This window comes from Symsagittifera roscoffensis, chromosome 8 (assembly GCF_963678635.1).
Source record: "Symsagittifera roscoffensis chromosome 8, txSymRosc1.1, whole genome shotgun sequence".
Classification (NCBI taxonomy): domain Eukaryota; kingdom Metazoa; phylum Xenacoelomorpha; order Acoela; family Convolutidae; genus Symsagittifera; species Symsagittifera roscoffensis.
The window spans coordinates 1,624,882-1,651,634 of record NC_087069.1 but is presented as its reverse complement, the minus strand read 5'-3'; the positions used below and the strand labels follow the sequence as shown (position 1 = coordinate 1,651,634).

Sequence of the window (26,753 nt, the reverse complement as noted above, 5' to 3'; positions counted from 1 at the left end):
TCGAAAGACAAACCCATACCACAAACAAATTGATTTTTGAAAAAAGGACACAACCAACAAGACATAAGAAAAAACCACAACAAACCCAACATAAAACGTTGTCACATAACAGGACCCCTCACAAAAACCGCATGAAATCATACTCCCACTCCTGGCCTAACCCACCAGGAAGGACGTCCTGAGCATGCTCTATAGCCGGCCTAACCCACCGCGCTACATCCACGCTTTGTGACCACACTCCTATTTTTAATAAGAGCTACTCAAGGGTGAGTAACTCTTCAAAATAACCGAACTAAAACAAAAAGCTTTTGTGAAAACAACTAACTAAAACCATAATAAAAAAAAATATTAAACTAATAAAAGTTTTATAAAATGTAAATTACATTATGCAATACATAGATCAGAATACAACACCAAGGACGAACATCTAAAGACAAAACGACCCCACTACACTCGAGAGAGAATGGCCAACTACAATCGATATGCCGCTCACAATCACAACTCAAAGGATTTAGAGTACGACTTGACTTCGCAGAAAAGGACTTCATTGAACTAGACCAATGACCACCTCGATGTTCAAGTATACGTACAGATCCGAGTAACCAGGCATCCCCTCCACGCACAATCTCCACGCCATTCCCAAACTAGATCAGACACAAAAGAAGTTCTCCACGAAGAACAGAAAAACCTGACATAGCCAACCATTCTGAAATCAGATTTGAGTTTGTTGCGGAGACTTAGTCGTTGTCACTAGAAGACACAACATCTTATGTCCCTAACTCCAGCTTCCTGGAACTTCTCTAACAAAGAGGAAACGGAAGAAAATTATGATGTTCGCCAAATACCAACGTCCATCATCCATCCTTCGAATTGCAGAAGAACTATTCTAAAAACTCTGTAAAACCCGGATGGGTGGAACCTGATCTAAACTACATTTTATGATTGGATAAATTAGATATTTTACCAATGTAAAGTATTTAATATTAACCAATCATGATCCATCTAACTAACAACCCACTTATTTGTAAGTGCTGAAATTACTTGTAATTTCAGCACCAGAGAGATTTGAATTTAACTTAGAAACTAGTTGAACTCTCCCGAGTACTTCAGCAGCCGCAATAAACCAGTATACCCTAGATCTATTGAGCCTAGCAGAGACTAGTTAAACAACCTGAGACTAGATAGTATAAGAGTAAGATTAGGATCGGTATTAGACTAAGAAGTTGCACGAATCTATCCGGCCGAAAATAAGATAGCGTGACGAGCAGACGGTGTACCCTATCCGAAATTATTCTATGAGTTATACCCATCGGTCATAACTCAGGAGCTAAGCAGACAAAAATAAACAGACGGACGATAATCCGAAAAAGCACAAAAAACTCTAGGTTGCAAAAAAAGCGCCCGGGCGGATTCAAACCGCAAATCTTTGCTATCTCAAGCAGTTGTTTTTATCTCTACACCAGATACGCCGGATGGTTGATTGGATTTGAACTTATAATTAACAAGCCGTAATAAAGCCGAAACAACCTGAGCAGTAAAGTAACCCTTCATGCCGAAAAGAAATTCGGAAAAATTCTAAACATAAAAAAACTTCCAGTCCCTTTTCCAGTCAGAGCACACACTCGCGCACAAAGACATTTTTCGGACGTAACGATGCAATAAGAGGCCACTAAGTCAATAATAATTAGGCTGAAATTTATAAAGCCGATAAAAAAGCCGAAAATGGAAAATGAAATTTGAAGTCGACATAACATAAGCAGACAAATAATGGACCGAAACTTTTTCTGAAGCAGAAAAACCACTGTCTGAAAAAACTGATCCAGGTCAGATTCAAACCCAGGAATTTGCCGTCCAAGACATAGTCGTTACCACTAGGTTAAGCGATCAAGAGACACTACAAATTTTGAACTCATTTTGAAGCACCACCAGTTCAATGAGTTCTGAGGACAAAGTTGTTTATGGTAAAAAAAAGTCCAATACCAAATTGCAATACCCTTACTATCGCAAGGGTAATTATACCATAAAACAAACCGAAATTTTCCAAAACAATTTCAAAATCAAAATAAAATTCATGCTCAAGAAAAAAGCCAAAAAAACAGTACCACAAAACAGTATTAAATTTTAGAAAAAACGGGAAACGAACCGACAGAAACTAGGCCCAAAACCACAAAACCGACAAAAAATTCCTTGAAACATTTCGTCACACAGAAGCCAAGCGGAGCTTCGCAACACTTGCGATGCAAAATACACATTGCGGTACAAAATAGAGAATAAAAAAAGCAAGTAAAGTTCTGAAAAATTGTTGGAAAAAATTACTTGAAAAATAACTAGACAAAAGTTGGAAAATAACCGCAACAAAAAACTCATGTTTGTATCAAATGTAGTCCATTGACAGCCCTTAAAAAAGAAAGCACTTAGCTAACGGCAACAAAGGCGAGAAACTTTGGATCGAAACCTATTGAGCCGAAAACAAAACTGTTGTCATAAAAAAATTTCATAAACATTAAGTGTTTACAACCAATCCAATTGAAACACATAATTTTAAATGGATACATTTTGCCCTCGAAATAACGCAAAACAATTTGACATAGTCGATATAACCAACTGAAACTGTTTGAATATTTAACGAAAAAATAATCATAAAAATCAGACATGGTTAATTTAAAAATTTGTGAAACTCAGATAAATTAAAACTGTTTACATTGGAACAAAAGCCTTGCTTTGAAAATAAATCACAAGAATTCTACCAGATAAATTGGCTTTAAAAACGGAAAAATGAACCGAAAGAAACTAGGACGAAAACCACAAACTGAAAACAAAATTAAGAAATTTTTCAAGATAATTACAACTAAAACGGGATTAAGCTAATTACCTCTTATGTGGTTTTTGACAGATCCTGTAGAAGAGGTCTTTTATTTAAACTTGACAGATCCTGTAGAAGTGAAAATCCAGTGGACAAAGTTGTTTACGGGGAAAAAAGTAAACGTTTTGATTTCACAACTCTTGTAAGTCGCCAGCGTAAACATTCAACTGGCCGGAAATTTGCCGGAAACATTAGACGCTTGGACACAAACTCAGCGATATATGGGCTATGAGAGTCATTGCGGAAAGCCAAAGATTAAAAAAATCAAAGTGAGTTGAAGCGCGAGGCGTGACGACTTTCGAGCAAAGCACGCACGCTACCGGAAATAGGGAAAGAGGCTTCAAAAAAGAAACTACACGAGATGGTCAAACAGAGTGTACTCGTGCCAGAATAGTTCGGAGGAGATACCAAAGCCTTCCTGGTCGCGTGGCAGTGAGAACTACGAAGCTCACATCAATGGCAAAATAAAGGACAAAAACCACGCACTATCTAACACAGAGACAACCTTCTACAGCTTACACGGGGTTCTCGGAAACATTAAACTATGAAACCAAACCGAAAGAGACGATTAAAACCATTCATTAAAAACAAATAGAAAAAACCATTCAGCGAAATACAAACATTTAGTGGACAGGCGAACTTCTACGAACGAACGAAAGAACCGACTTCAGCCAACTCACGAGCTTACAGAGTCAGGAGTGCATCGATAGATACCTTATTTTTTCGGGAACTCAAGTAAAGAAATTGCTCAAAACCAATTGTACAACCTTATTACATGTGATCTAAGTTTCGAGGAAGCTATCAGCAGCAGAGCATAACTATCTAAGATGACAACGAGAAGTTATATCAATTGTAATTGCGGAGACACGAATGAAGCTATTCTTACTCGGACGCATGTTCACTATCAAACACTCAAGGAAAAATCACAAGTTCAAATCGTTGCTGAACTACTTTGCTCCAAGCAGGGATATAGCAAAACCAGCACCAACTTAAGTAGCAAGATGGTCTATTGCAGTTTTGAGGTTTAAATACAAACTGACCTCTGTACCAGAAGAGCAACTTAAAAAGACAGATACTCTTATTGTATAGCTTTTGACGCGACAGCAGAAGAATACAACATCTGTGTCTTCTACAACTTCACCTTTTCCGCAGACACACAGACAATCAAGTCCAAAGATATCAAAAGCAACCTTCAATCAAATCGGACATTTCACGTCCTCGAACGCGTATGGAACTGTAATTGTAGACAATGCTCAGAAAGTGGATCGGACAAAAAAACAGCAGAAGAGCAGATATTGACAGTACGAGAAGGCATGTTCTTCCCAAACGTAATTTTCGTATCACTGAGATTCAGAAGGCAAGTCATAGAAGGGACTTCCTCAGACGCATCTAAGAAAAGAGGCAACAGGTAAACACCGGGAAAAACAATCGTAAGGTGGAATAAAGCAGACATACGAGAACAAATCTTTTTGGACTGTGCAAAATAAAAGACCAAGGAAACATGCTGGGCGCTGTGGACGCTAGAAATGGCGGGATCGAATATTTCCCAACTAATAATAGAACCGGTAGGAAAAACAAATCAGCAATCGAATTTGGAGCACCGGAAAAATTTGTCTTTGCCAATGCACCCGAGTTTGATAGCTTTGATTTCGAAAACAAGTGCAAATCTTATTTAGTGTTTTACTTGATTATTTATTCCGCAGTTTTATCTTTTAAGAACAGTATTCCATTCCACGCACAGTTCAACTTGCGTTGCTGAAAAAAGCAAAGCTTTGTTCAACTAGTTTTTAAGATAAATTCACTGACGTGTTTTTAACAATGACGAGACGACAATTTAACAGCTTAAAATTGTTCATTTTGGAGCACGTTCAAAAACTGAAGTTGAACATTAACATGCACGATGGCACCTGATTTCTGTGATTAATTGCGTGCATTGGAATACTTCTAGATTGATTGAGAGGTGAGTGTGTGTGCAGTAGTTGTGGCTTGCTTGGCTGTATGGTGTTGGTGTTTGTGTTCCACTTGCCTTTCAGCTGAACAAAAGTGCCGATTTTGTCGGCTGTGTGAGGGAGCATTTGCTTCTCCTTCACCATCTCCTCCCTCACTTCCTCCCACTGCTGCTTGTCCAGTTTATCAATGGAGGAAGAGATGGAGTTGAAGCTGGCAGCAGGCACCCCACACACCCCCACAACCAGCCCTTCCAGCAGTTTCCTGTGGTTGATCTTCACACAGTAGCAGCCCACATCTAACGAGTCCAGAATCTCACACACTATTTTGATGCACTCACAGTCAGGCAGCAGGCCTTCATACTGTCCCGCTATGTCGAAATCCTAACAGACAATCAAACACAGAGGCCTCAATGAACCAAACAATCTGCACAGAGAACAAATCCCTTTAAAGCTCTTACAATTGCAACAATCTTCTATCACTGCCACTTTTCACAGGAAACTAACCCAATTTCAGAAAACTGCATCAAGCGGTTATTCTTTTAATCTGCTGGAGAAAATAGGAAAAAAATCATCACGACCTATATAAGAGTCTGAACTACGTTAATGTACTCTTAAAAACTAATTAACAAAAAAAAGGTTTAAACCGAATTTGAAAAAAAAACTGAAGAGGTCCTCGCAAGACCAACACTAGTCATCAACAAAGCAGAGAGAACAAATGATATTGAATTGCCCACGCTATGCAGCTTAAGCTCCACAAATGAGAACTTCTTTTATTTGCGAGTTGTGTCAGAAAAAATGGGGTTCGTAATATAATACTACTGTCGCAAGTATGCATGTGTAAACATACGTTTTGGATGTCCCATCTTGAAATGAATAAACTAACACATTGATAGAATTCTCGGAACCTTCCGCGTGACATTGCAGGGTTGTCGCGTCTGTAAACCTTGCCGATGTGGTATCGTTTGATTGTTTTGATCTTATTCATTGCACAATAGCGAGCAAAAGGCACTGTCAAATCGTAGCGCAGAGCAAGAATCTCACCGCCTTGATCAGCCAAGTCATAGATTAGCTTTGAATCCTCGCCGTACTTACCAGTAAGAACTTCCTGTCAAATAAAAAAGAAAAGGGTGAAAACAACTTTTCAAACAAATTTAATTAACAAAGTGTCTCACCTTTAGTTCAAAAACAGGGGTATCGATACTCTCTGCTCCGTGTCGCTTGAACACCTCAATTATTTTACCCATAACTTTTTCACGCACAACCATTTGATGAGGCTCAATATCACGGGTTCCCTAAACATCCAGTTTAACTTGTCCATCATAAATTTGAAATGAGATAAACAGCACTGTACTTTTTGTCTGTTATGGGGATATTCACATCGTTTATTTTCAACGCCCAGAAACTATTTACGATGACTAAGATTACGAGCAGATGAATCAACAGAGAAAAACCCTATAAAATTGTTTTTGACGAACAAAATTCAACTGGTTACAAAGTACGAAAAAAATCAATTATCTTCAGTAATAGAAGTTTCACCAACAGCATTTGGAATTGTAAAAACTAGCAAACAAACTTGGGAAAAGGTTCAATTGACGCAAGTAAACAGAAAAAACAGACTGAATTGTTTTTTGAAAGAAACTAATTTGTCGGCACTCAAAGAAAAAAATAGACGGCCTTAAAGCTCTTTGAAATCCAGCTCAACTTAATAGTGACTTTTTTTTGACAAACGTGACCCAATTTGAGAAAACTGGATAAATAGTTAAAGGTTTTATTACGCCGGAAAAACTGAAAATTATTATCCACTTTCGAAATTAGTAGAAGATTACGTTTTATGAGAGATTCACAGTTTCGCTTTTCGATTCTTGAGTTTTCCTTCCTTTTTACAAAGGAAATTAACTGGACTGGAGAAGAAAACAGAAGTCCTAGAGCAAAAGCCAAATTTGAGCTAGAACAAACGTAGAAACTTTACTTGGAAAAAAATCATAAATCGCCCAGACCTCTTTATAAAAGTCTTCATTGTGTTCAATAAAACAGGTCCTGGTCAGATTCGAACCCAGAAACTTTGCCGTCCCTGGCATAGTTGTTACCTCCAGATTAAATTGGCCGGGGACGCTACGAAACTTGAATATAATATGAAACAGGGTAGACATGCGTCTAGAAGAGTCCTGTGTACAAAGTTGTTTACGGAAAAAAAGTCTAATACCCGTTTGCATTACCCTTGCTTATCGCAGAGGTAATAATTAGACTAAATTATTGCACTTGATTAAAACTCTTTATCCTCTTCAAACTTTGACTGAAATCATCAAAGATTAAGCTCGATTACTTAAGTCATTATTTCTATATAAATTTTAATGTCATCAAAATTAAAGTCTCGCGACAAACTATATCCGGAGAAAAAGAAACGATTAAACAATATATAATTGTTTGAGCACGTTTGAGAAAACAATTTATGCATTTTTTGGGAAGCAAACTGTTGAGAATTTTGACAACTTTCAAACTCGAAGAAATTGTTTCGGAAAACTTTGTTTCATTAAGAAATGAGCCTAAAGTTACCATTTCTGCTTTTAACCATTTTGTGGACGAAGTTTATAGGGAAAACAATCTCATCAATCGAAAACAATATTGCTTCATAGCAAACACCATCAAGGAAGAAAAGCAAAGAAGGAAAATTAAATATTTTATTGGCAATACTTTTGAGTTCTTCGAGTTTTCTTTTTTGTTTTGTTCAAAAAATCTTCGAACGTTGTTTTTAAACTTTTATTAACGTATTTCAGATACAGATTAGTTTGGGGTTTTGGAATTGTTAGCTATTGGATTCTGTAGTTCGCATAAGTTTTTCAAGTTTGTATCAACAAAATTCTTTTCATCTTCTCTTTGTCTTTTTTCACATTTGAAGAATTATGATTTTTGTAAATCAACTTTTGACTTTTTGCTCAAATTTTGGATCTTTTTTTCAGATATTTTTCGGTTATCTTCAAATAAACTTATTTCTGACGTCAGAAATTCAATTCCGAGAGAAAATAAAAAAAAAACAATTTGTAATAGATACAACTCCAGAAACAATTGATGTACTTAATTGAATTTCTTTCTCACTATAAAACTTGTCTAAAATCATCTCAAAGATACTGCTCAATTAACTCCCACAAGTTAAGACATAAGCGACAAACATTTTTTAAAAGCACATTAACTTTATAGTTATCAAGACAAAAATGACATGACAAATTTCAACCAGGGGAAAAAGAACTGATTAAGCAGGATTTATTTTTTGTGAGCAAAAACAAAAGCTTGAACGGGATGAAACTTTTAGTTGGAACCAATCAGCGACTCAATTTTTCCGCTTTGCAACAATGAAATACTCCGACTACACTACTGATAATAATTATTAAAAGATATATGAACACGGAGGCGAAGCTGAGTTTCGCACCACATGCTAAACAAATAACCCATAGAAAGAAACGCTCATTTTTTCAAATCATGATCCAGAAGTTATTAGATGTACACAAAACTTTGTCAAAATTTTGCGACCAAGCAAAATGCAGAGCGTACAAAAAAATTCGCTGTAAACATCAACAAGAACATTTGGTATAAACTAGATCAAAATGAGAGTAAAAAAAAACAATGAATGCTGAAGTTTCAAACAACTTTCATAAAAGAACCTCAATAGAAGCTGAAAAAAATGATGCTCTAACTTTCTTTTAAAAAACCCATTTACATCAAGCATATCAATTAAGAATAAAAACAAGATTTCCGGAGATTTGCTTTGAAAATTTCATCAACTTCGAACTTTCCTCTCAAATTGGCATCAAAATCAAAACACTTGACTATCAACTCAAAAAGCAGCAATTTTTCCAAATCCTTTAGATTTTCTCAAATTTTTATCAAACAAAATTTTTTTTTTCATATTTGTTCCGATATCTTAAAAAGAAAAAACATTTCGGACATCAGAATGTTATTACCGAGAGCAAAGAAGAAATCAATTGACAGAAGAATATTTTCAGAAAAAATTATTGTTCTTAATTGATTTTTTTATCCTTCTCACCTTTGGCTAAAACAATTAAAGATTTGTCAGGATGAAAAAAAAGATCAATTACACTTGATTGGTTGCATGAAGTAGTTTTTCTTTTTATTTTGTTCAAGAAACTTCTTAAAATTTTTATCTGAGAAATTCTCTCTCTGAGACTGAAATTAATTCCAATTTTTAGATTTGCTTTTATTTAATACTGTATTTTCTTGATTTTTTAAATCAATTTTTGTCTTTCAAACAACATAAATTTCAGGTTCCTTAAGTCACTTTCAAAATAAGAAAACATTATTTTCAGAATTTTTGTGGGTTTTTGAGATAGCTTTCAGCATACTTCCAATTTCCTTTTGTCCACTTTTATAATGGTATTGAACTCAACTTAAGAGTTCCTCAAAATTTTTTCAAAAAATATCAGCAACACAAACATAAAAAACAAAAAAAAAATTCAAATGTTGAAAAAAACTAGGTGAACCGAAACTTTCGTCGCTATGAAAAACAAAGACGAGCCCAACTAAATGTCGCGATGAGAAACTGAAATGTCGCGATGAAAAACAAATAATGGACACTAAAAGTGTGATTTCAAAAGATGGATTTGCAAAAAACCTTATTTGTTTCTCTACTAAAAAGTGGGAAGAGGAAATTTTAAGATAATCAAATTTCCCTAGGAGATAGATTTCTCCTACAAAAAATTATAGAAAACGCCGCTTTTGTAGAAACAATGATCGCAACTCTTTATTTCAATAGAATTTTTCATCTCAAAATTTATTGGGTAAATTTTAAGAAAAACTAAAAAGTTTCCATACAACGGTCGAAAGTTCTGAAAAAAAGCTTACCAAAATCCAAAACTTTTCTTCCGAGAATCATAGCTTTTTGAGTTAAAAAAAAAGAAATATTATGCAGAAGGAAATCACGCAACACGCAACTGTTATTTCAATTTGAAACGAAATCTCAGATTCGTGCGGTTAGTTTCGGAGAACAGTCAAAAACTTTCTCAAAACTGTCAAAAAATCAAACATTTGACTTTCAGAGGGCGATGACTTTTGTTGGTAACTTTTTTGTTTCTTTTCACTAATGCAGACGAGCTACCCACAAGCCATTATCTCAATGAAACCACAATATCAGATTTAAACGGTTGTTTTTGAGGAAAGTCGAAAAGATTCGCAAAACGGTCAAAAATCAAAATTTTGATTATTCCGAGGGCCCTAACTTTATGTGCAAAAAAATCGGTCATACCCACTTATGCAGGGGAGCTTTTCAAAACAGTTCAATTCATTGTCATCAAAAACTCACAATTGAGAGAAGTAAGTTTCGAGATAACAAAAAAAAAACATGGGCAAAAAATTACCCCACACACTTTTTCGGAGGCTGTAGACAAAGGGCTCAGGTAAAAACATTCTGGGGAGTATGCAGGCACAAAGAGAAAAAAACGGTTTTTCTATCGATAACTAAATCTTCGAAATTTTTCGAAAATCAGGCTAAGTTGCAAAAAAAATTAAAAATTCTCCGGATAATTAAAAATCAGGATAAGTTGAAAAAAAATTAAAAATTCTCCGAAACGGAAAAAAATGGAAATTCATCAATCAACTTGAAAAAGCAAAAAGCAGAACTAAAATTGTTTTTTTAATCAAAAAGGCCCAAAGTTAGGTCGTTAGGCCCATAAAAAAGGCCGATATAATTTTTGCAGAGTAATTACTTTAAGCGAAACAAAAAAAGAAGGAAAAACGAAGTCAAGTTGAAAAAAATTACATTATGTAGGCGTACATCCAAGACTAATAAAAAAATGAAAAAGCGCAGGAAAACACGAGCACGTGCATTAAGACAATTTAGCCAACAACAGGTAAGCAGACAAATAATTGGCCGACAATTTTATTTGAAGCAGAATATTTCAAGTTAAAAAAAAACAGGTCCTGGTCAGATGCGAACTTTGACGTCCCAGGCATATTTGTTACCTCTATACTAAATTGACCGGGAACACCGCTACAAAACTTGAACATAATATGAAACAGGGTAGATATGCGTCCAGAAGATTCCTGTGTACAAAGTTGTTTACGGAAAAAGTCTAATACCCGTTTGCATTACCCTTGCTTATCGCAGAGGTAATTATTAGACTAAATTATTGCACTTGATTAAAACTGTCTATCCTCTCAAACTTTGCCTGAAATCATCAAAGGTTAAGCTCGATTTTTTAAGTCATTATTACTATATAAATTTAATTATCATCAAAATAAAAGTCTCGCGACAAACTATATCCGGAGAAAAAGAAACGATTAAACATTATCTAATTGTTTGAGCACGTTTGAGAAAACAATTTATGCATTTTTCGGGAAGCAAACTGTTGAGTATTTTGACAACTTTCAAGCTCGAAGAAATTGTTTCGGAAAACTTTGTTTCATTAAGAAATGAGCCTAAATTTACCATTTCTACCTTAACCATTTTGTGGACCAAGTTTTTAAGGGAAAAAATCCAGAACCATAATGTTCATCGCAAGGGAAATTATTGACAGTAACGGGAAAAAAAACATTTCATTTCTGACGCTGCGACCACCATGAATCGCCACACCGACAACATGAATCCGAAGACACTAATGATGAAGCCATTGTTCAAAATAACCCAGTTATAATTCTGAACCATCTTGCCTGATTTCTTTTCCTGTGGAACCAACTGATTCACAAGGCTAATAGTTTTGATGTTTCCTCATCAATCGAAAACAAACTTGTTTTAAGCAAACGTTTTCAGCAGAATAGCAAAGAAGAAAGGTTATACATTTCATTGACAATATTTCCGAGTTCTTTGAGTTGTTAAACTGAGAACATCCTTTTTTATTTTTTTGTTCTGTTCAAAAAATCTTCGAACGTTGTTTTTAAACTTTTATTAACGTATTTCAGATACAGCTTAGTTTGGGGTTTTGGAATTGTTAGCTATTGGATTCTGTAGTTCGCATAAGTTTTTCAAGTTTTGTATCAACAAAATTCTTTTCATCTTCTCTTTGTCTTTTTTCACATTTGAAGAATTATGATTTTTGTAACTCAACTTTTGACTTGCTCAAATTTTGGATTTTTTTTCAGATATTTTTCGGTTATCTTCAAATAAACTTATTTCTGACGTCAGAATTTCAATTCCGAGAGAAAAAAAAACAATTTGTAATAGATACAACTCCAGAAACAATTGATGTACTTAATTCAATTTCTTTCTCACTATAAAACTTGTCTAAAATCATCTCAAAGATATTGCTCAATTAACTCCCACAAGTTAAGACATAAGCGACAAACATTTTTTAAAAGCACATTAACTTTATAGTTATCAAGACAAAAATGACATGACAAATTTCAACCAGGGGAAAAAGAACTGATTAAGCAGGATTTATTTTTTGTGAGCAAAAACAAAAGCTTGAACGGGATGAAACTTTTAGTTGGAACCAATCAGCGACTCAATTTTTCCGCTTTGCAACAATGAAATACTCTGACTACATTACTGATAATAATTATTAAAAGATATATGAACACGGAGGCGAAGCTGAGTTTCGCAGCACATGCTAAACAAATAACCCATAGAAAGAAACGCTCATTTTTTCAAATCATGATCCAGAAGTTATTAGATGTACACAAAACTTTGTCAAAATTTTGCGACCAAGCAAAATGCAGAGCGTACAAAAAAATCGCTGTAAACATCAACAAGAACATTTGGTATAAACTAGATCAAAATGAGATTAAAAAAAATGAATGCTGAAGTTTCAAACAACTTTCATAAAAGAACCTCAATAGTAGCTGAAAAAAATGATGCTCTTACTTTTTTAAAAAAACCCATTTACATCAAGCATATCAATTAAGAATAAAAACAAGATTTCCGGAGATTTGCTTTCAAATTTCATCAACTTCGAACTTTCCTCTCAAATTGGCATCAAAATCAAAACACTTGACTATTAACTCAAAAAGCAGCAATTTTTCCAAATCCTTTAGATTTTCTCAAATTTTTATCAAACAAAATTTTTTTTTAATATTTGTTCCGATATCTTAAAAAGAAACATTTCGGACATCAGAATGTTATTACCGAGAGCAAAGAAGAAATCAATTGACAGAAGAATATTTTCAGAAAAAATTATTGTTCTTAATTGATTGTTTTATCCTTCTCACCTTTGGCTAAAACAATTAAAGATTTGTCAGGATGAAAAAAAAGATCAATTATACTTGATTGGTTGCATGAAGTAGTTTTTCTTTTTATTTTGTTCAAGAAACTTCTTAAAATTTTTATCTGAGAAATTCTCTCTCTGAGACCGAAATTAATTCCATTTTTTAAATTTGCTTTTATTTAATACTGTATTTTCTTGATTTTTTAAATCAATTTTTGTCTTTCACACAACATAAATTTCAGGTTCCTTAAGTCACTTTCAAAATAAGAAAACATTATTTTCAGAATTTTTGTGGGTTTTTGAGATAGCTTTCAGCATACTTCCAATTTCCTTTTGTCCACTTTTATAATGGTATTGAACTCAACTTAAGAATTCCTCAAAATTTTTTCAAAAAATATCAGCAACACAAACATAAAAAACAAAAAAAATTCAAATGTTGAAAAAAACTAGGTGAACCGAAATTTTCGTCGCTATGAAAAACAAAGACGAGCCCAACTAAATGTCGCGATGAGAAACTGAAATGTCGCGATGAAAAACAATAATGGACACTAAAAGTGTGATTTCAAAAGATGGATTTGCAAAAAACCTTATTTGTTTCTCTACTAAAAAGTGGGAAGAGGAAATTTTAAGATAATCAAATTTCCCTAGGAGATAGATTTCTCCTACAAAAAATTATAGAAAACGCCGCTTTTGTAGAAACAATGATCGCAACTCTTTATTTCAATAGAATTTTTCATCTCAAAATTTATTGGGTAAATTCTAAGAAAAACTAAAAAGTTTCCATACAACGGTCGAAAGTTCTGAAAAAAAGCTTACCAAAATCCAAAACTTTTCTTGCGAGAATCATAGCTTTTTGAGTTAAAAAAAAATAGAAATATTATGCAGAAGGAAATCACGCAACACGCAACTGTTATTTCAATTTGAAACGAAATCTCAGATTCGTGCGGTTAGTTTCGGAGAACAGTCAAAAACTTTCTCAAAACTGTCAAAAAATCAAACATTTGACTTTCAGAGGGCGATGACTTTTGTTGGTAACTTTTTTGTTTCTTTTCACTAATGCAGACGAGCTACCCACAAGCCATTATCTCAATGAAACCACAATATCAGATTTAAACGGTTGTTTTTGAGGAAAGTCGAAAAGATTCGCTAAACGGTCAAAAATCAAAATTTTGATTATTCCGAGGGCCCTAACTTTATGTGCAAAAAAAATCGGTCATACCCACTTATGCAGGGGAGCTTTTCAAAACAGTTCAATTCATTGTCGCCAAAAACTCACAATTGAGAGAAGTAAGTTTCGAGATAACAAAAAAAACATGGGCAAAAAATTACCCCACACACTTTTTCGGAGGCTGTAGACAAAGGGCTCAGGTAAAAAAAAAATTCTAAAAAATTCTGGGAAGTATGCAGGCACAAAGAGAAAAAAACGGTTTTTCTATCGATAACTAAATCTTCGAAATTTTTCGAAAATCAGGCTAAGTTGCAAAAAAAATTAAAAATTCTCCGGATAATTAAAAATCATAAAAAAGGCCGATATAATTTTTGCCGAGTAATTACTTTAAGCGAAACAAAAAAAGAAGGAAAAACGAAGTCAAGTTGAAAAAAATTACATAATGTAGGCGTACATCCAAGACTAATAAAAAAAATGAAAAAGCGCAGGAAAACACGAGCACGTGCATTAAGACAATTCAGCCAACAACAGGTAAGCAGGCAAATCATTGGCCGACAAATATATTTGAAGCAGAATATTTCAAGTTAAAAAAAACAGGTCCTGGTCAGATGCGAACTTTGACGTCCCAGGCATATTTGTTACCTCTAGACTAAATTGGCCGGGAACGCCGCTACAAAACTGGAACATAATATGAAACAGGGTAGATATGCGTCCAGAAGATTCCTGTGTACAAAGTTGTTTACGGAAAAAGTCTAATACCCGTTTGCATTACCCTTGCTTATCGCAGAGGTAATTATTAGACTAAATTATTGCACTTGATTAAAACTGTCTATCCTCTCAAACTTTGCCTGAAATCATCAAAGGTTAAGCTCGATTACTTAAGTCATTATTACTATATAAATTTAATTGTCATCAAAATAAAAGTCTCGCGACAAACTATATCCGGAGAAAAAGAAACGATTAAATATTATATAATTGTTTGAGCACGTTTGAGAAAACAATTTATGCATTTTTCGGGAAGCAAACTGTTGAGTATTTTAACAACTTTCAAGCTCGAAGAAATTGTTTCGGAAAACTTTGTTTCATTAAGAAATGAGCCTAAATTTACCATTTCTACTTTTAACCATTTTGTGGACCAAGTTTTTAGGGGAAAAAATCCAGAACCATAATGCTCATCGCAAGGGAAATTATTGACAGTAACGGAAAAAAAAAACATTTCATTTCTGACGCTGCGACCACCATGAATCGCCACACCGACAACATGAATCCGAAGACACTAATGATGAAGCCATTGTTCAAAATAACCCAGTTATAATTCTGAACCATCTTGCCTGATTTCTTTTCCTGTGGAACCAACTGATTCACAAGGCTAATAGTTTTGATGTTTCCTCATCAATCGAAAACAAACTTGTTTCAAGCAAACGTTTTCAGCAGAATAGCAAAGAAGAAAGGTTATACATTTCATTGACAATATTTCCGAGTTCTTTGAGTTGTTAAACTGAGAACATCCTTTTTTCTTTTTTTTGTTCTGTTCAAAAAATCTTCGAACGTTGTTTTTAAATTTTTTAAACAAAATTCAGATCCACATCACTTTAGCGTTTTCGAATGATTAGTTATTTGATTCTGCATTTCGCATAAGTTTTTCAAGTTTTGTATCAACTCATCTTCTCTGTCTTTTTTCACATTTGAAGAATTTTGATTTCTGTAGCTCAACTTTAAACTCAACTTTAGAGCTACTAAAATTTTGGAAAAGATAATTTTCAGATAACTCTGGAAAAGATAATTTTCAGATAATTTTCCGATATTTCCAAATATACTTATTTCTAACGTCAGAAAGTCTATTCTGAGAGAAAATACGAAAAAAAATTGATGTACTTAATTGAATTTGTTAATCATTATAAAACTTTGGTAAAATGATCTAGAAGATACTGCTCGATTATCTCCCACAAGTGAAGATATTGGCGTCAAAAAATTTTTTTATTGTTACGAAGATAAAAAGTAACCGAACAAGTTTCAACCAGGGGAAAAACGAAATGATTAAGCAGTATTAATTTTAGTGAGCAAAAAGAAAAGCTTGAACGGGACGAAACTTTTGATTGGAACCAGTCAGCGACTCAACTTTTCCGGTTTGCTACATTGATTAACTCCGACTACACTACTGATGATTATTAACATAAGATATATGAACACAGAGGCGAAGCTGAGTTTCGCACCACTTGCGAAACAAATAACCAATAGAACAAAACGCTCAGATTTTCTTTGAAATCAAGATCCAGAAGTTATTAGATGTACACAAAATTTTGTCACAATCTTGCACATCGTACGGAGAAAATTTGCTGAAAACATCAACAGCAAAATTTGATATAAACTATGATCAAATTGAGAGTAAGAACTTGAAAAAAAAAACAACAATGAATGCTGATGTTTCAAACAACTTTCATGAAAAAACCTGAGTAAAAGCTGAAAAGATGCTCAAAATTATTTTAAAAAATAAGCAAATTACAGCAAGCTTATCAATTAAGAATAAATACGCAAGGTAAAGCGAGCTGGATCACAACAAAAAAAAATAAAAATACAACAAAAAAACGTGAAGGAAATAAAAACAAAAACCCAATTTTCTCAAAAACTCAGCCAATAAACCACAACCCTGAAACTCGTGCAAAACTTGCCATTTATCTTCGTAGACAGTCGAAAGTAAAAGTGAACAATACCATCTACCAATGGTATTGGGAATATGTTTTTCTGAAAATAAGGTCATCAGACACATAAAACATATGCCGAAATCATTTGGGCAGAATAAAGTTTTTAAGCGAAAAAAAAAGAGAAAATATACGACGTCAAGGTTACTAAAATTAAAAACAGGAGAAGTAAAACATAACTACATCAACTATACAGTAAGTTGCATACAGCAAAACAATTCAGACTATTTGGCAAGTCAGCAGACAAAACATTCAGTAGTTTAGTGAGCCGACATTTTGGACGACGTGATTTTGGAGCAAGCTTATTTGGACGACGTGTCTTTGGGCGGACATTGGGAAGTGGTTCTCGAAGATCTCTCAAAACTGACGGGCCAAGCGAAAAGAATTGGCATCAAATTGAATGCGTCAAAATGTGAGCTGACTGTCATCGGGCAGAACTTCAACGAAATATTCAGCCGGTTCTCAAATGTGTGCCCTGGAATCAAACTCATTGCAGCCGAAGATGCAACACTGCTAGGATTCACCCTTGGCACGTCTGCATCACCATCTGTTTTGACAGAAAAGAGCAACATTATCAAAGAGCTCTGCAAAACACCAGACTTAGTCCAGCGGTACACGGCCTTTTTCCTGCTTAAAAACTGTTTCTCGGCGCCCAAACTAATGTACATCCTGTGCACCGCCCCTACATTCTCTGCACCAGATATCATTTCAGTGATTAACTCGTAATTGAGATCCTCAGCGGAGCGCATCCTAGATGTAGCCATGGATGAGATAACATGGGCACAAATGTCTCTGCCTGTCAAAATGGGTGGCTTTGATCTTCAAAACACGATTGACCTCTCCAGCTCTGCCTATCTATCCTCAGTCAAGGCCAACAGTGCGATGGTCGGCCGACTCCTTAATGACCATGCATATGAGCTCCCGATGGATACGGCACCAGCAAAATGGATAGAGCGATCGCATGCTATGCGCAAGACACGCAGACCTCCAAACAGAAGTCATGGATGGAACCGATCCATCGCCATACTAAAATGCGCCTTCTCCAACGAACCAGAGATACTGAGTTGACCAGGTACAATGGCGTCAGCTGCACTGGTTCAGGTGACTGGCTGAATGCACTGCCCTCTTCAAACGTGGGTCTTGAGATGTCTGATGACTGCTTCCGGATCTCAACATGTCTGCGTTTGGGTGCCACCGAATGCTTTTGCATTTGCGGCGCCACCAACGACAAGTTTGGGAACCATGCACTCGCCTGCCCCAACATGAGAAGCAGACACACTCGCCACCAGACCTCCAACAAAGCGCTACAGGAAGCGCTCAAATCCGCTGGTGTTCCGTCCACGCTAGATCCTCGGGGAATTTTACGTGATGACGGAAACCGCCCTGATGGCGTGTCGCTGCTCCCATGGTGCCGAGGCCGTGTTGTAGCATTCACACACAGACTCGCCCTTAGCAACTCACGCCTGGTCACCAGTGACAGACCTGAAGTTGCCACCGAAGCGCAGTACCGCAAGCGTGGTCACTACTCTGCCCTTCCTGAGCACACGATTCTCGAGTCCGTTGCAATCGAAACGCTCGGTGGAATTGGCAAAAGTAGTTATGATTTTTTGCGCACGATTGGCCTTCGCATGAAATCGCTTTCTGTTGAGCCGCGCAGCTTTGCATTCCTACGCAAGCGACTCACATTCGGTATTGAAGTAGAGAGCGGAAATAGAGGATGCATCCAGGAATCGATCTGCGACGGAAGCTGATGTCCCTGATGAAATTTTTGTGGGTTTTTGAGATAGCTTTCAGCATACTTCCAATTTCCTTTTGTCCACTTTTATAATGGTATTGAACTCAACTTAAGAGTTCCTCAAAATTTTTTCAATGAATATCAGCAACACAAACATAAAAAACAAAAAAAATTCAAATGTTGAAAAAAAACTAGGTGAACCGAAATTTTCGTCGCTATGAAAAACAAAGACGAGCCCAACTAAATGTCGCGATGAGAAACTGAAATGTCGCGATGAAAAACAAATAATGGACACTTAAAGTGTGATTTCAAAAGATGGATTTGCAAAAAAACCTTATTTGTTTCTCTACTAAAAAGTGGGAAGAGGAAATTTTAAGATAATCAAATTTCCCTAGGAGATAGATTTCCCCTATAAAAAATTATAGAAAACGCCGCTTTTGTAGAAACAAGGATCGCAACTCTTTATTTCAAAAGAATTTTTCATCTCAAAATTTATTGGGTAAATTTTAAGAAAAACTAAAAAGTTTCCATACAACGGTCGAAAGTTCTGAAAAAAAGCTTACCAAAATCCAAAACTTTTCTGCCGAGAATCATAGCTTTTTGAGTTAAATAAAGTAGAAAAATTATGCAGAAGGAAATCACGCAACACGCAACTGTTATTTCAATTTGAAACGAAATCTCAGATTCGTGCGGTTAGTTTCGGAGAACAGTCAAAAACTTTCTCAAAACTGTCAAAAAATCAAACATTTGACTTTCAGAGGGCGATGACTTTTTTTGGTAACTTTTTTGTTTCTTTTCACTAATGCAGACGAGCTACCCACAAGCCATTATCTCAATGAAACCACAATATCAGATTTAAACGGTTGTTTTTGAGGAAAGTCGAAAAGATTCGCAAAACGGTCAAAAATCAAAATTTTGATTATTCCGAGGGCCCTAACTTTATGTGCAAAAAAAATCGGTCATACCCACTTATGCAGGGGAGCTTTTCAAAACAGTTCAATTCATTGTCACCAAAAACTCACAATTGAGAGAAGTAAGTTTCGAGATAACAAAAAAAACATGGGCAAAAAATTACCCCACACACTTTTCCGGAGGCTGTAGACAAAGGGCTCAGGTAAAAAAAAATTCTAAAAAATTCTGGGAAGTATGCAGGCGCAAAGAGAAAAAAACGGTTTCTCTATCGATAACTAAATCTTCGAAATTTTTCGAAAAACAGGCTAAGTTGCAAAAAAAATTAATAATTCTCCGGATAATTAAAAATCAGGATAAGTTGAAAAAAAATTAAAAACTCTCCGAAACGGAAAAAAATGGAAATTCATCAACCAACTTGAAAAAGCAAAAAGGAGAACTAAAATTGTTTTTTTAATCGAAAAGGCCCAAAGTTAGGTCGTTAGGCCAATAAAAAAAGGCCGATATAATTTTTGCCGAGTAATTACTTTAAGCGAAACAAAAAAAGAAGGAAAAACGAAGTCAAGTTGAGAAAAATTACATAATATAGGCGTACATCCAAGACTAATTAAAAAAATGAAAAAGCGCAGGAAAACACGAGCACGTGCATTAAGACAATTCAGCCAACAACAGGTAAGCAGACAAATAATTGGCCGACAATTTTATTTGAAGCAGAATATTTCAAGTTAAAAAAAACAGGTCCTGGTCAGATGCGAACTTTGACGTCCCAGGCATATTTGTTACCTCTAGACTAAATTTGCCGGGAACGCCGCTACAAAACTTGAACATAATATGAAACAGGGTAGATATGCGTCCAGAAGATTCCTGTGTACAAAGTTGTTTACGGAAAAAGTCTAATACCCGTTTGCATTACCCTTGCTTATCGCAGAGGTAATTATTAGACTAAATTATTGCACTTGATTAAAACTGTCTATCCTCTTCAAACTTTGCCTGAAATCATCAAAGGTTAAGCTCGATTACTTAAGTCATTATTACTATAAAAATTTAATTGTCATCAAATTAAAAGTCTCGCGACAAACTATATCCGGAGAAAAAGAAACGATTAAACATTATACAATTGTTTGAGCACGTTTGAGAAAACAATTTATGCATTTTTCGGGAAGCAAACTGTTGAGTATTTTGACAACTTTCAAGCTCGAAGAAATTATTTCGGAAAACTTTGTTTCATTAAGAAATGAGCCTAAATTTACCATTTCTACTTTTAACCATTTTGTGGACCAAGTTTTTAGGGGAAAAAATCCAGAACCATAATGCTCATCGCAAGGGAAATTATTGACAGTAACGGAAAAAAACATTTCATTTCTGACGCTGCGACCACCATGAATCGCCACACCGACAACATGAATCCCAAGACACTAATGATGAAGCCATTGTTCAAAATAACCCAGTTATAATTCTGAACCATCTTGCCTGATTTCTTTTCCTGTGGAACCAACTGATTCACAAGGCTAATAGTTTTGATGTTTCCTCATCAATCGAAAACAAACTTGTTTCAAGCAAACGTTTTCAGCAGAATAGCAAAGAAGAAAGGTTATACATTTCATTGACAATATTTCCGAGTTCTTTGAGTTGTTAAACTGAGAACATCCTTTTTCTTTTTTTGTTCTGTTCAAAAAATCTTCGAACGTTGTTTTTAAATTTTTTAAACAAAATTCAGATCCACATCACTTCTTTAGCGTTTTCGAATGATTAGTTATTTGATTCTGCATTTCGCATAAGTTTTTCAAGTTTTGTATCAACTCATCTTCTCTTTGTCTTTTTTCACATTTGAAGAATTTTGATTTCTGTAGCTCAACTTTAAACTCAACTTTAGAGCTACTAAAATTTTGGAAAAGATAATTTTCAGATAACTCTGGAAAAGATAATTTTCAGATAATTTTCCGATATCTCCAAATATACTTATTTCTGACGTCAGAAAGTCTATTCCGAGAGAAAACACGAAAAAAAATTGATGTACTTAATTGAATTTGTTAATCATTATAAAACTTTGGTAAAATGATCTAGAAGATACTGCTCGATTATCTCCCACAAGTGAAGATATTGGCGTCAAAAAATTTTTAAATAGCACAATTTTTTTATTGTTACGAAGATAAAAAGTAACCGAACAAGTTTCAACCAGGGGAAAAAGGAAATGATTAAGCAGTATTAATTTTAGTGAGCAAAAAGAAAAGCTTGAACGGGATGAAACTTTTAATTGGAACCAGTCAGCGACTCAACTTTTCCGGTTTGCTACATTGATTAACTCCGACTACACTACTGATGATTATTAACATAAGATATATGAACACAGAGGCGAAGCTGAGTTTCGCACCACTTGCGAAACAAATAACCAATAGAACAAAACGCTCAGATTTTTTTTGAAATCAAGATCCAGAAGTTATTAGATAAACACAAAATTTTGTCACAATCTTGCACATCGTAAGGAGAAAATTTGCTGAAAACATCAACAGCAAAATTTGATATAAACTATGATCAAATTGAGAGTAAGAACTTGAAAAAAAAAACAACAATGAATGCTGATGTTTCAAACAACTTTCATGAAAAAACCTGAGTAAAAGCTGAAAAGATGCTCAAAATTAATTTTAAAAATAAGCAAATTACAGCAAGCTTATCAATTAAGAATAAATACGCAAGGTAAAGCGAGCTGGATCACAACAAAAAAAATAAAAATACAACAAAAAAACGTGAAGGAAATAAAAACAAAAACCCAATTTTCTCAAAAACTCAGCCAATAAACCACAACCCTGAAACTCGTGCAAAACTTGCCATTTATCTTCGTAGACAGTCGAAAGTAAAAGTGAACAATACCATCTACCAATGGTATTGGGAATATGTTTTTCTGAAAATAAGGTCGTCAGACACATAAAACATATGCCGAAATCATTTGGGCAGAATAAAGTTTTTAAGCGAAAAAAAAGAGAAAATATACGACGTCAAGGTTACTAAAATTACAAACAGGAGAAGTAAAACATAACTACATCAACTATACAGTAAGTTGCATACAGCAAAACAATTCAGACTATTTGGCAAGTCAGCAGACAAAACATTCAGTAGATTAGTGAGCCGACATTTTGGACGACGTGATTTTGGAGCAAGCTTATTTGGACGACGTGTCTTTGGGCGGACATTGGGAAGTGGTTCTCGAAGATCTCTCAAAGCTGACGGGCCAAGCGAAAAGAATTGGCATCAAATTGAATGCGTCAAAATGTGAGCTGACTGTCATCGGGCAGAACTTCAACGAAATATTCAGCCGGTTCTCAAATGTGTGCCCTGGAATCAAACTCATTGCAGCCGAAGATGCAACACTGCTAGGATTCACCCTTAGCACGTCTGCATCACCATCTGTTTTGACAGAAAAGAGCAACATTATCAAAGAGCTCTGCAAAACACCAGACTTAGTCCAGCGGTACACGGCCTTTTTCCTGCTTAAAAACTGTTTCTCGGCGCCCAAACTAATGTACATCCTGTGCACCGCCCCTACATTCTCTGCACCAGATATCATTTCAGTGATTAACTCGTAATTGAGATCCTCAGCGGAGCGCATCCTAGATGTAGCCATGGATGAGATAACATGGGCACAAATGTCTCTGCCTGTCAAAATGGGTGGCTTTGATCTTCAAAACACGATTGACCTCTCCAGCTCTGCCTATCTATCCTCAGTCAAGGCCAACAGTGCGATGGTCGGCCGACTCCTTAATGACCATGCATATGAGCTCCCGATGGATACGGCACCAGCAAAATGGATAGAGCGATCGCATGCTATGCGCAAGACACGCAGACCTCCAAACAGAAGTCATGGATGGAACCGATCCATCGCCATACTAAAATGCGCCTTCTCCAACGAACCAGAGATACTGAGTTGACCAGGTACAAGGGCGTCAGCTGCACTGGTTCAGGTGACTGGCTGAATGCACTGCCCTCTTCAAACGTGGGTCTTGAGATGTCTGATGACTGCTTCCGGATCTCAACATGTCTGCGTTTGGGTGCCACCGAATGCTTTTGCATTTGCGGCGCCACCAACGACAAGTTTGGGAACCATGCACTCGCCTGTCCCAACATGAGAAGCAGACACACTCGCCACCAGACTCGGCACTACTCATTTTTATTTAATTAGTCTAGTACCCCATTGCAATACTCTTGCTGATCGCAAGGGTGATTAATTACGCTAACGAAAAAAAAAACGTTGCGTGCGCAATGAATTGCATCACGGCATGAATCCGAAGATTATAATGATGAAACCGTTGTTGAAAATTACCTTAGGATATTTCAGAACCATCTTGCCTGATTTCTTTTCCTGTGGAACCAACTGAGCCTTTAAGGCCAAAAGTTTCGCTGTTTCCTCATCAATCTAAATAAATATTGATTGAGAGCAAACACCATCAATGACCTGAGCATCGAGCGCAGTGAAAGACGCCAACCTGAAGCAGGCGACTACCACATAAACATCTACTGAGGTAATTCAGTTCTCTTTTAAAGCAAATAAATCCTTTCATGTTAGGATCTGAAAAACAGCGTGAATTACCTGCGCCTGATCGGCTTTCGATTTTTTCACGTTTCCTACTAAATTTGCCTTCTTGGAAACATCTTCCTGTGAAGGACATGGATTATATGCTGGCCCATCATTCATTTTCTAAAACCAAAATAGCAAGGAAATATGACAGAATGACAAAAGTCCAATTCTTAACTACAAAAATTCTTTTTTCATTTTTATCTTAACTTATTTCGGAATAATCAGAAGGTCAAAAGTATCATAGAAACCGAGGTGACAGTCAGGAGTGCCTTCATCGCGTATTCGAGCCAAAATCCTTGGTGTTTTCTAGATATGGAAGTGATTGATAATGATAAAAGAAGACGACAAGTGTTGAAGTCCTTTTCAATTAAAATCGATACGGGTTACATACATTGTATTGAATTAACGCATCAAAATAGATATCGTCAATAGAGTCAGATTAAGGATTTCTGTCAGTCGATTTTTGTCAGTCCTTCGGTCGACTACGCAGTTTCTCCGTATGTGTCAGCTTTTTTGTCGCAGATTCTGCATTCACATATCGATTCTGTCCTGTAGCAGTTAATGGATTTGCATATTTTATGATGGAGTCCGGTTGAGTAGTACCATGCTATGGCTCTTCTTGCTTCTTTAGCTTTGTGCACGTCGAGGAAGTCGTGGTTGAACAGATGTTCCAGCAGTCGTGTTGTTGACGTATATTTTGAGATCCTGGCCCACCTTTTCCAAAAGTAACCAATGACCGATTTTAAGAAATCGGGTTCTTTTATGAAAAGTGATAAACCATATGTAGCAAATGGCAAGATAACAGTGTGCAACAGTGTCTCAGCAGTCGTAAAATTGATAATTTGTAAATCGAATTTGGCGGCTAGATGATTTATGTGTTGGATTCCTTTTTCTTTCCGGATTTAATGATGAGAGGTTGCAACATTCTGTGTGCTTGTAACATTCGCCCAAATACTACACAGTGACGGAGCGTAGAAAAAGCACCTATTAACGACTGGCAGGCGTCAGTTACCTTAATTATACTCGTTTTTCACTGTCTCGACCTAGCCAGATGATTTTCTGGTATGTTTAGGGCTAAGTAAAAAGTTACTATTTTCAGGTGTAACATTCGCCCGGAAGATACATATCGACGGATAACAAAACTAAGTCTTAAGACGACTGGCTAGCGTCTAAACAGAGCGTTGCATGTTTTTCACCGTCTCTACCAAGCCAGTACTTTTCGGTGGTCTTTTCCAACATCGGGTCGACAAAAACGTTACTGTTCTCCGGCTTCGACCAGAACGCTCAAATTAACTGAATTACATGCAACAATAGTGAGCTCATGGCTGGGTCTCAATATCCCCAGACCACGAGGTCACTCCTAAAAACAGGGCTACTACTTATTATGTTACTATTTGTGCCAGTCGGTCATGTCTGGGGGTTTGACCTTGAGAAATACGCAATTTTGGAGTGAAATTTTAATTTTGCAAAATTCGAATTGAGCATGTCATGCTCAATTTTCTCGAACCAACTGAAAATGAAAAAGTCAGAAATCAGAACACCCGAATTAACAATTGCGGGAAACTACTCAAGAAAAAGGCAGGAAATTGCTGTTCGCAATTTCTCGATACGAAATATCAAGAGAGTAGAGCTGTCTTATCCCGAAAACAGGAGAAAACAACATTGACTTGAGGAAGGATCACTATTCGAATGGAATAGTGTGGACCTTCAACGGAATAGAGGACTACTCGAGTGTCCTAATGGTCCAAACGAAAACTTCAATTCTTGAGACAGAACTTACTTTCGTTATTGAAACTAATTGGCCTTAAAACTTATTTAGTTATATTAGTTAATTCTCAAGCTGCTCAGTTATAACTTACTCCTCATACTCAAGTGCGTCGATATGTAAGTTCCAATTTAAATTTCTCGAGTGCATTTTATGATAGTTATGTTGAGATAAGGCGAGTTTTAGGTTGATCCATCTGAAATGGATCAAAGTTCCACTGTCCAATAAAAAGTAACTAAGCGGATTGTTCCGACCCGGTTTTTAACGGCGTTCATGTATTTTGGGTATCCCGAGACCTAAGTATGGGGACGTTTTTGTTTCTAGAGTGGGGGGGTATTTTGGTAGTGGCCTTTAAGCTGTAATGGGTTCCAGTCTCATGTCGCAAGCGAACCGAATTGGCTCCGACCGTTCTTGAGGCGGAAAAACACAAGAGATAGTGTCCCTGACTCTTGAGCCAATGGTTATAGGGCCTATTTTTCTTAAGCCTCATATGTGACTAAAGTAGGCGACTGTTACATAGTGTTTTTATGGCGCTCCTGGGTGTTTTTACGACATCATGACTACGGAGTCGAACCCACTTGACACAGCTCCGGGCTACATGCCCATTCTAGAGTACCGGTGGTACGGTTCAGCGGGAACGTGTAAACCTTCCGGTTGTACCGTGATAGCTTTTTAAGAAAACTCAAGAAAACTTCCTGGTACGCTCTCCGAACGAGGCTTAGCTAACCGAGTAAAGGGGGGCAACTAGGGGGACAAAAACACGAGCAAAAAAGGAAAACAAATAGGAACAAAAACTATAAAACAAAAAAAAAGACAGTGACTTTGATACCAAATTAGTTGGATCGAACCTTTGTATTAATTAAATAGTATACACATACTGTTTGACAAGACCGATCGTTTCGATCAATCTAGCAATTTAAACCAGTGACCTTGGTAGGGTGCCCGAGT

The 26,753-nt window shown here is 36.0% G+C and overlaps 1 protein-coding gene across 1 annotated transcript in view; it reads right to left on the bottom strand.

Annotated features, from left to right (window-relative positions):
* The window catches only part of LOC134853023 (histidine--tRNA ligase, cytoplasmic-like), a 226,354-nt gene that overhangs the window by 41,666 nt on the left and 157,935 nt on the right, over nucleotides 1-26,753 (bottom strand). The window contains exons 2-6 of the mRNA XM_063868938.1: nucleotides 24,053-24,163; nucleotides 23,786-23,878; nucleotides 5,985-6,104; nucleotides 5,696-5,917; nucleotides 4,890-5,193 (exon numbers count right to left, since the gene is read on the bottom strand). Of these exons, the coding sequence (XP_063725008.1) occupies nucleotides 4,890-5,193; nucleotides 5,696-5,917; nucleotides 5,985-6,104; nucleotides 23,786-23,878; nucleotides 24,053-24,157 (844 nt within the window). The 5' untranslated portion in view covers nucleotides 24,158-24,163. The remainder of the gene's footprint in view (nucleotides 1-4,889; nucleotides 5,194-5,695; nucleotides 5,918-5,984; nucleotides 6,105-23,785; nucleotides 23,879-24,052; nucleotides 24,164-26,753) is intronic.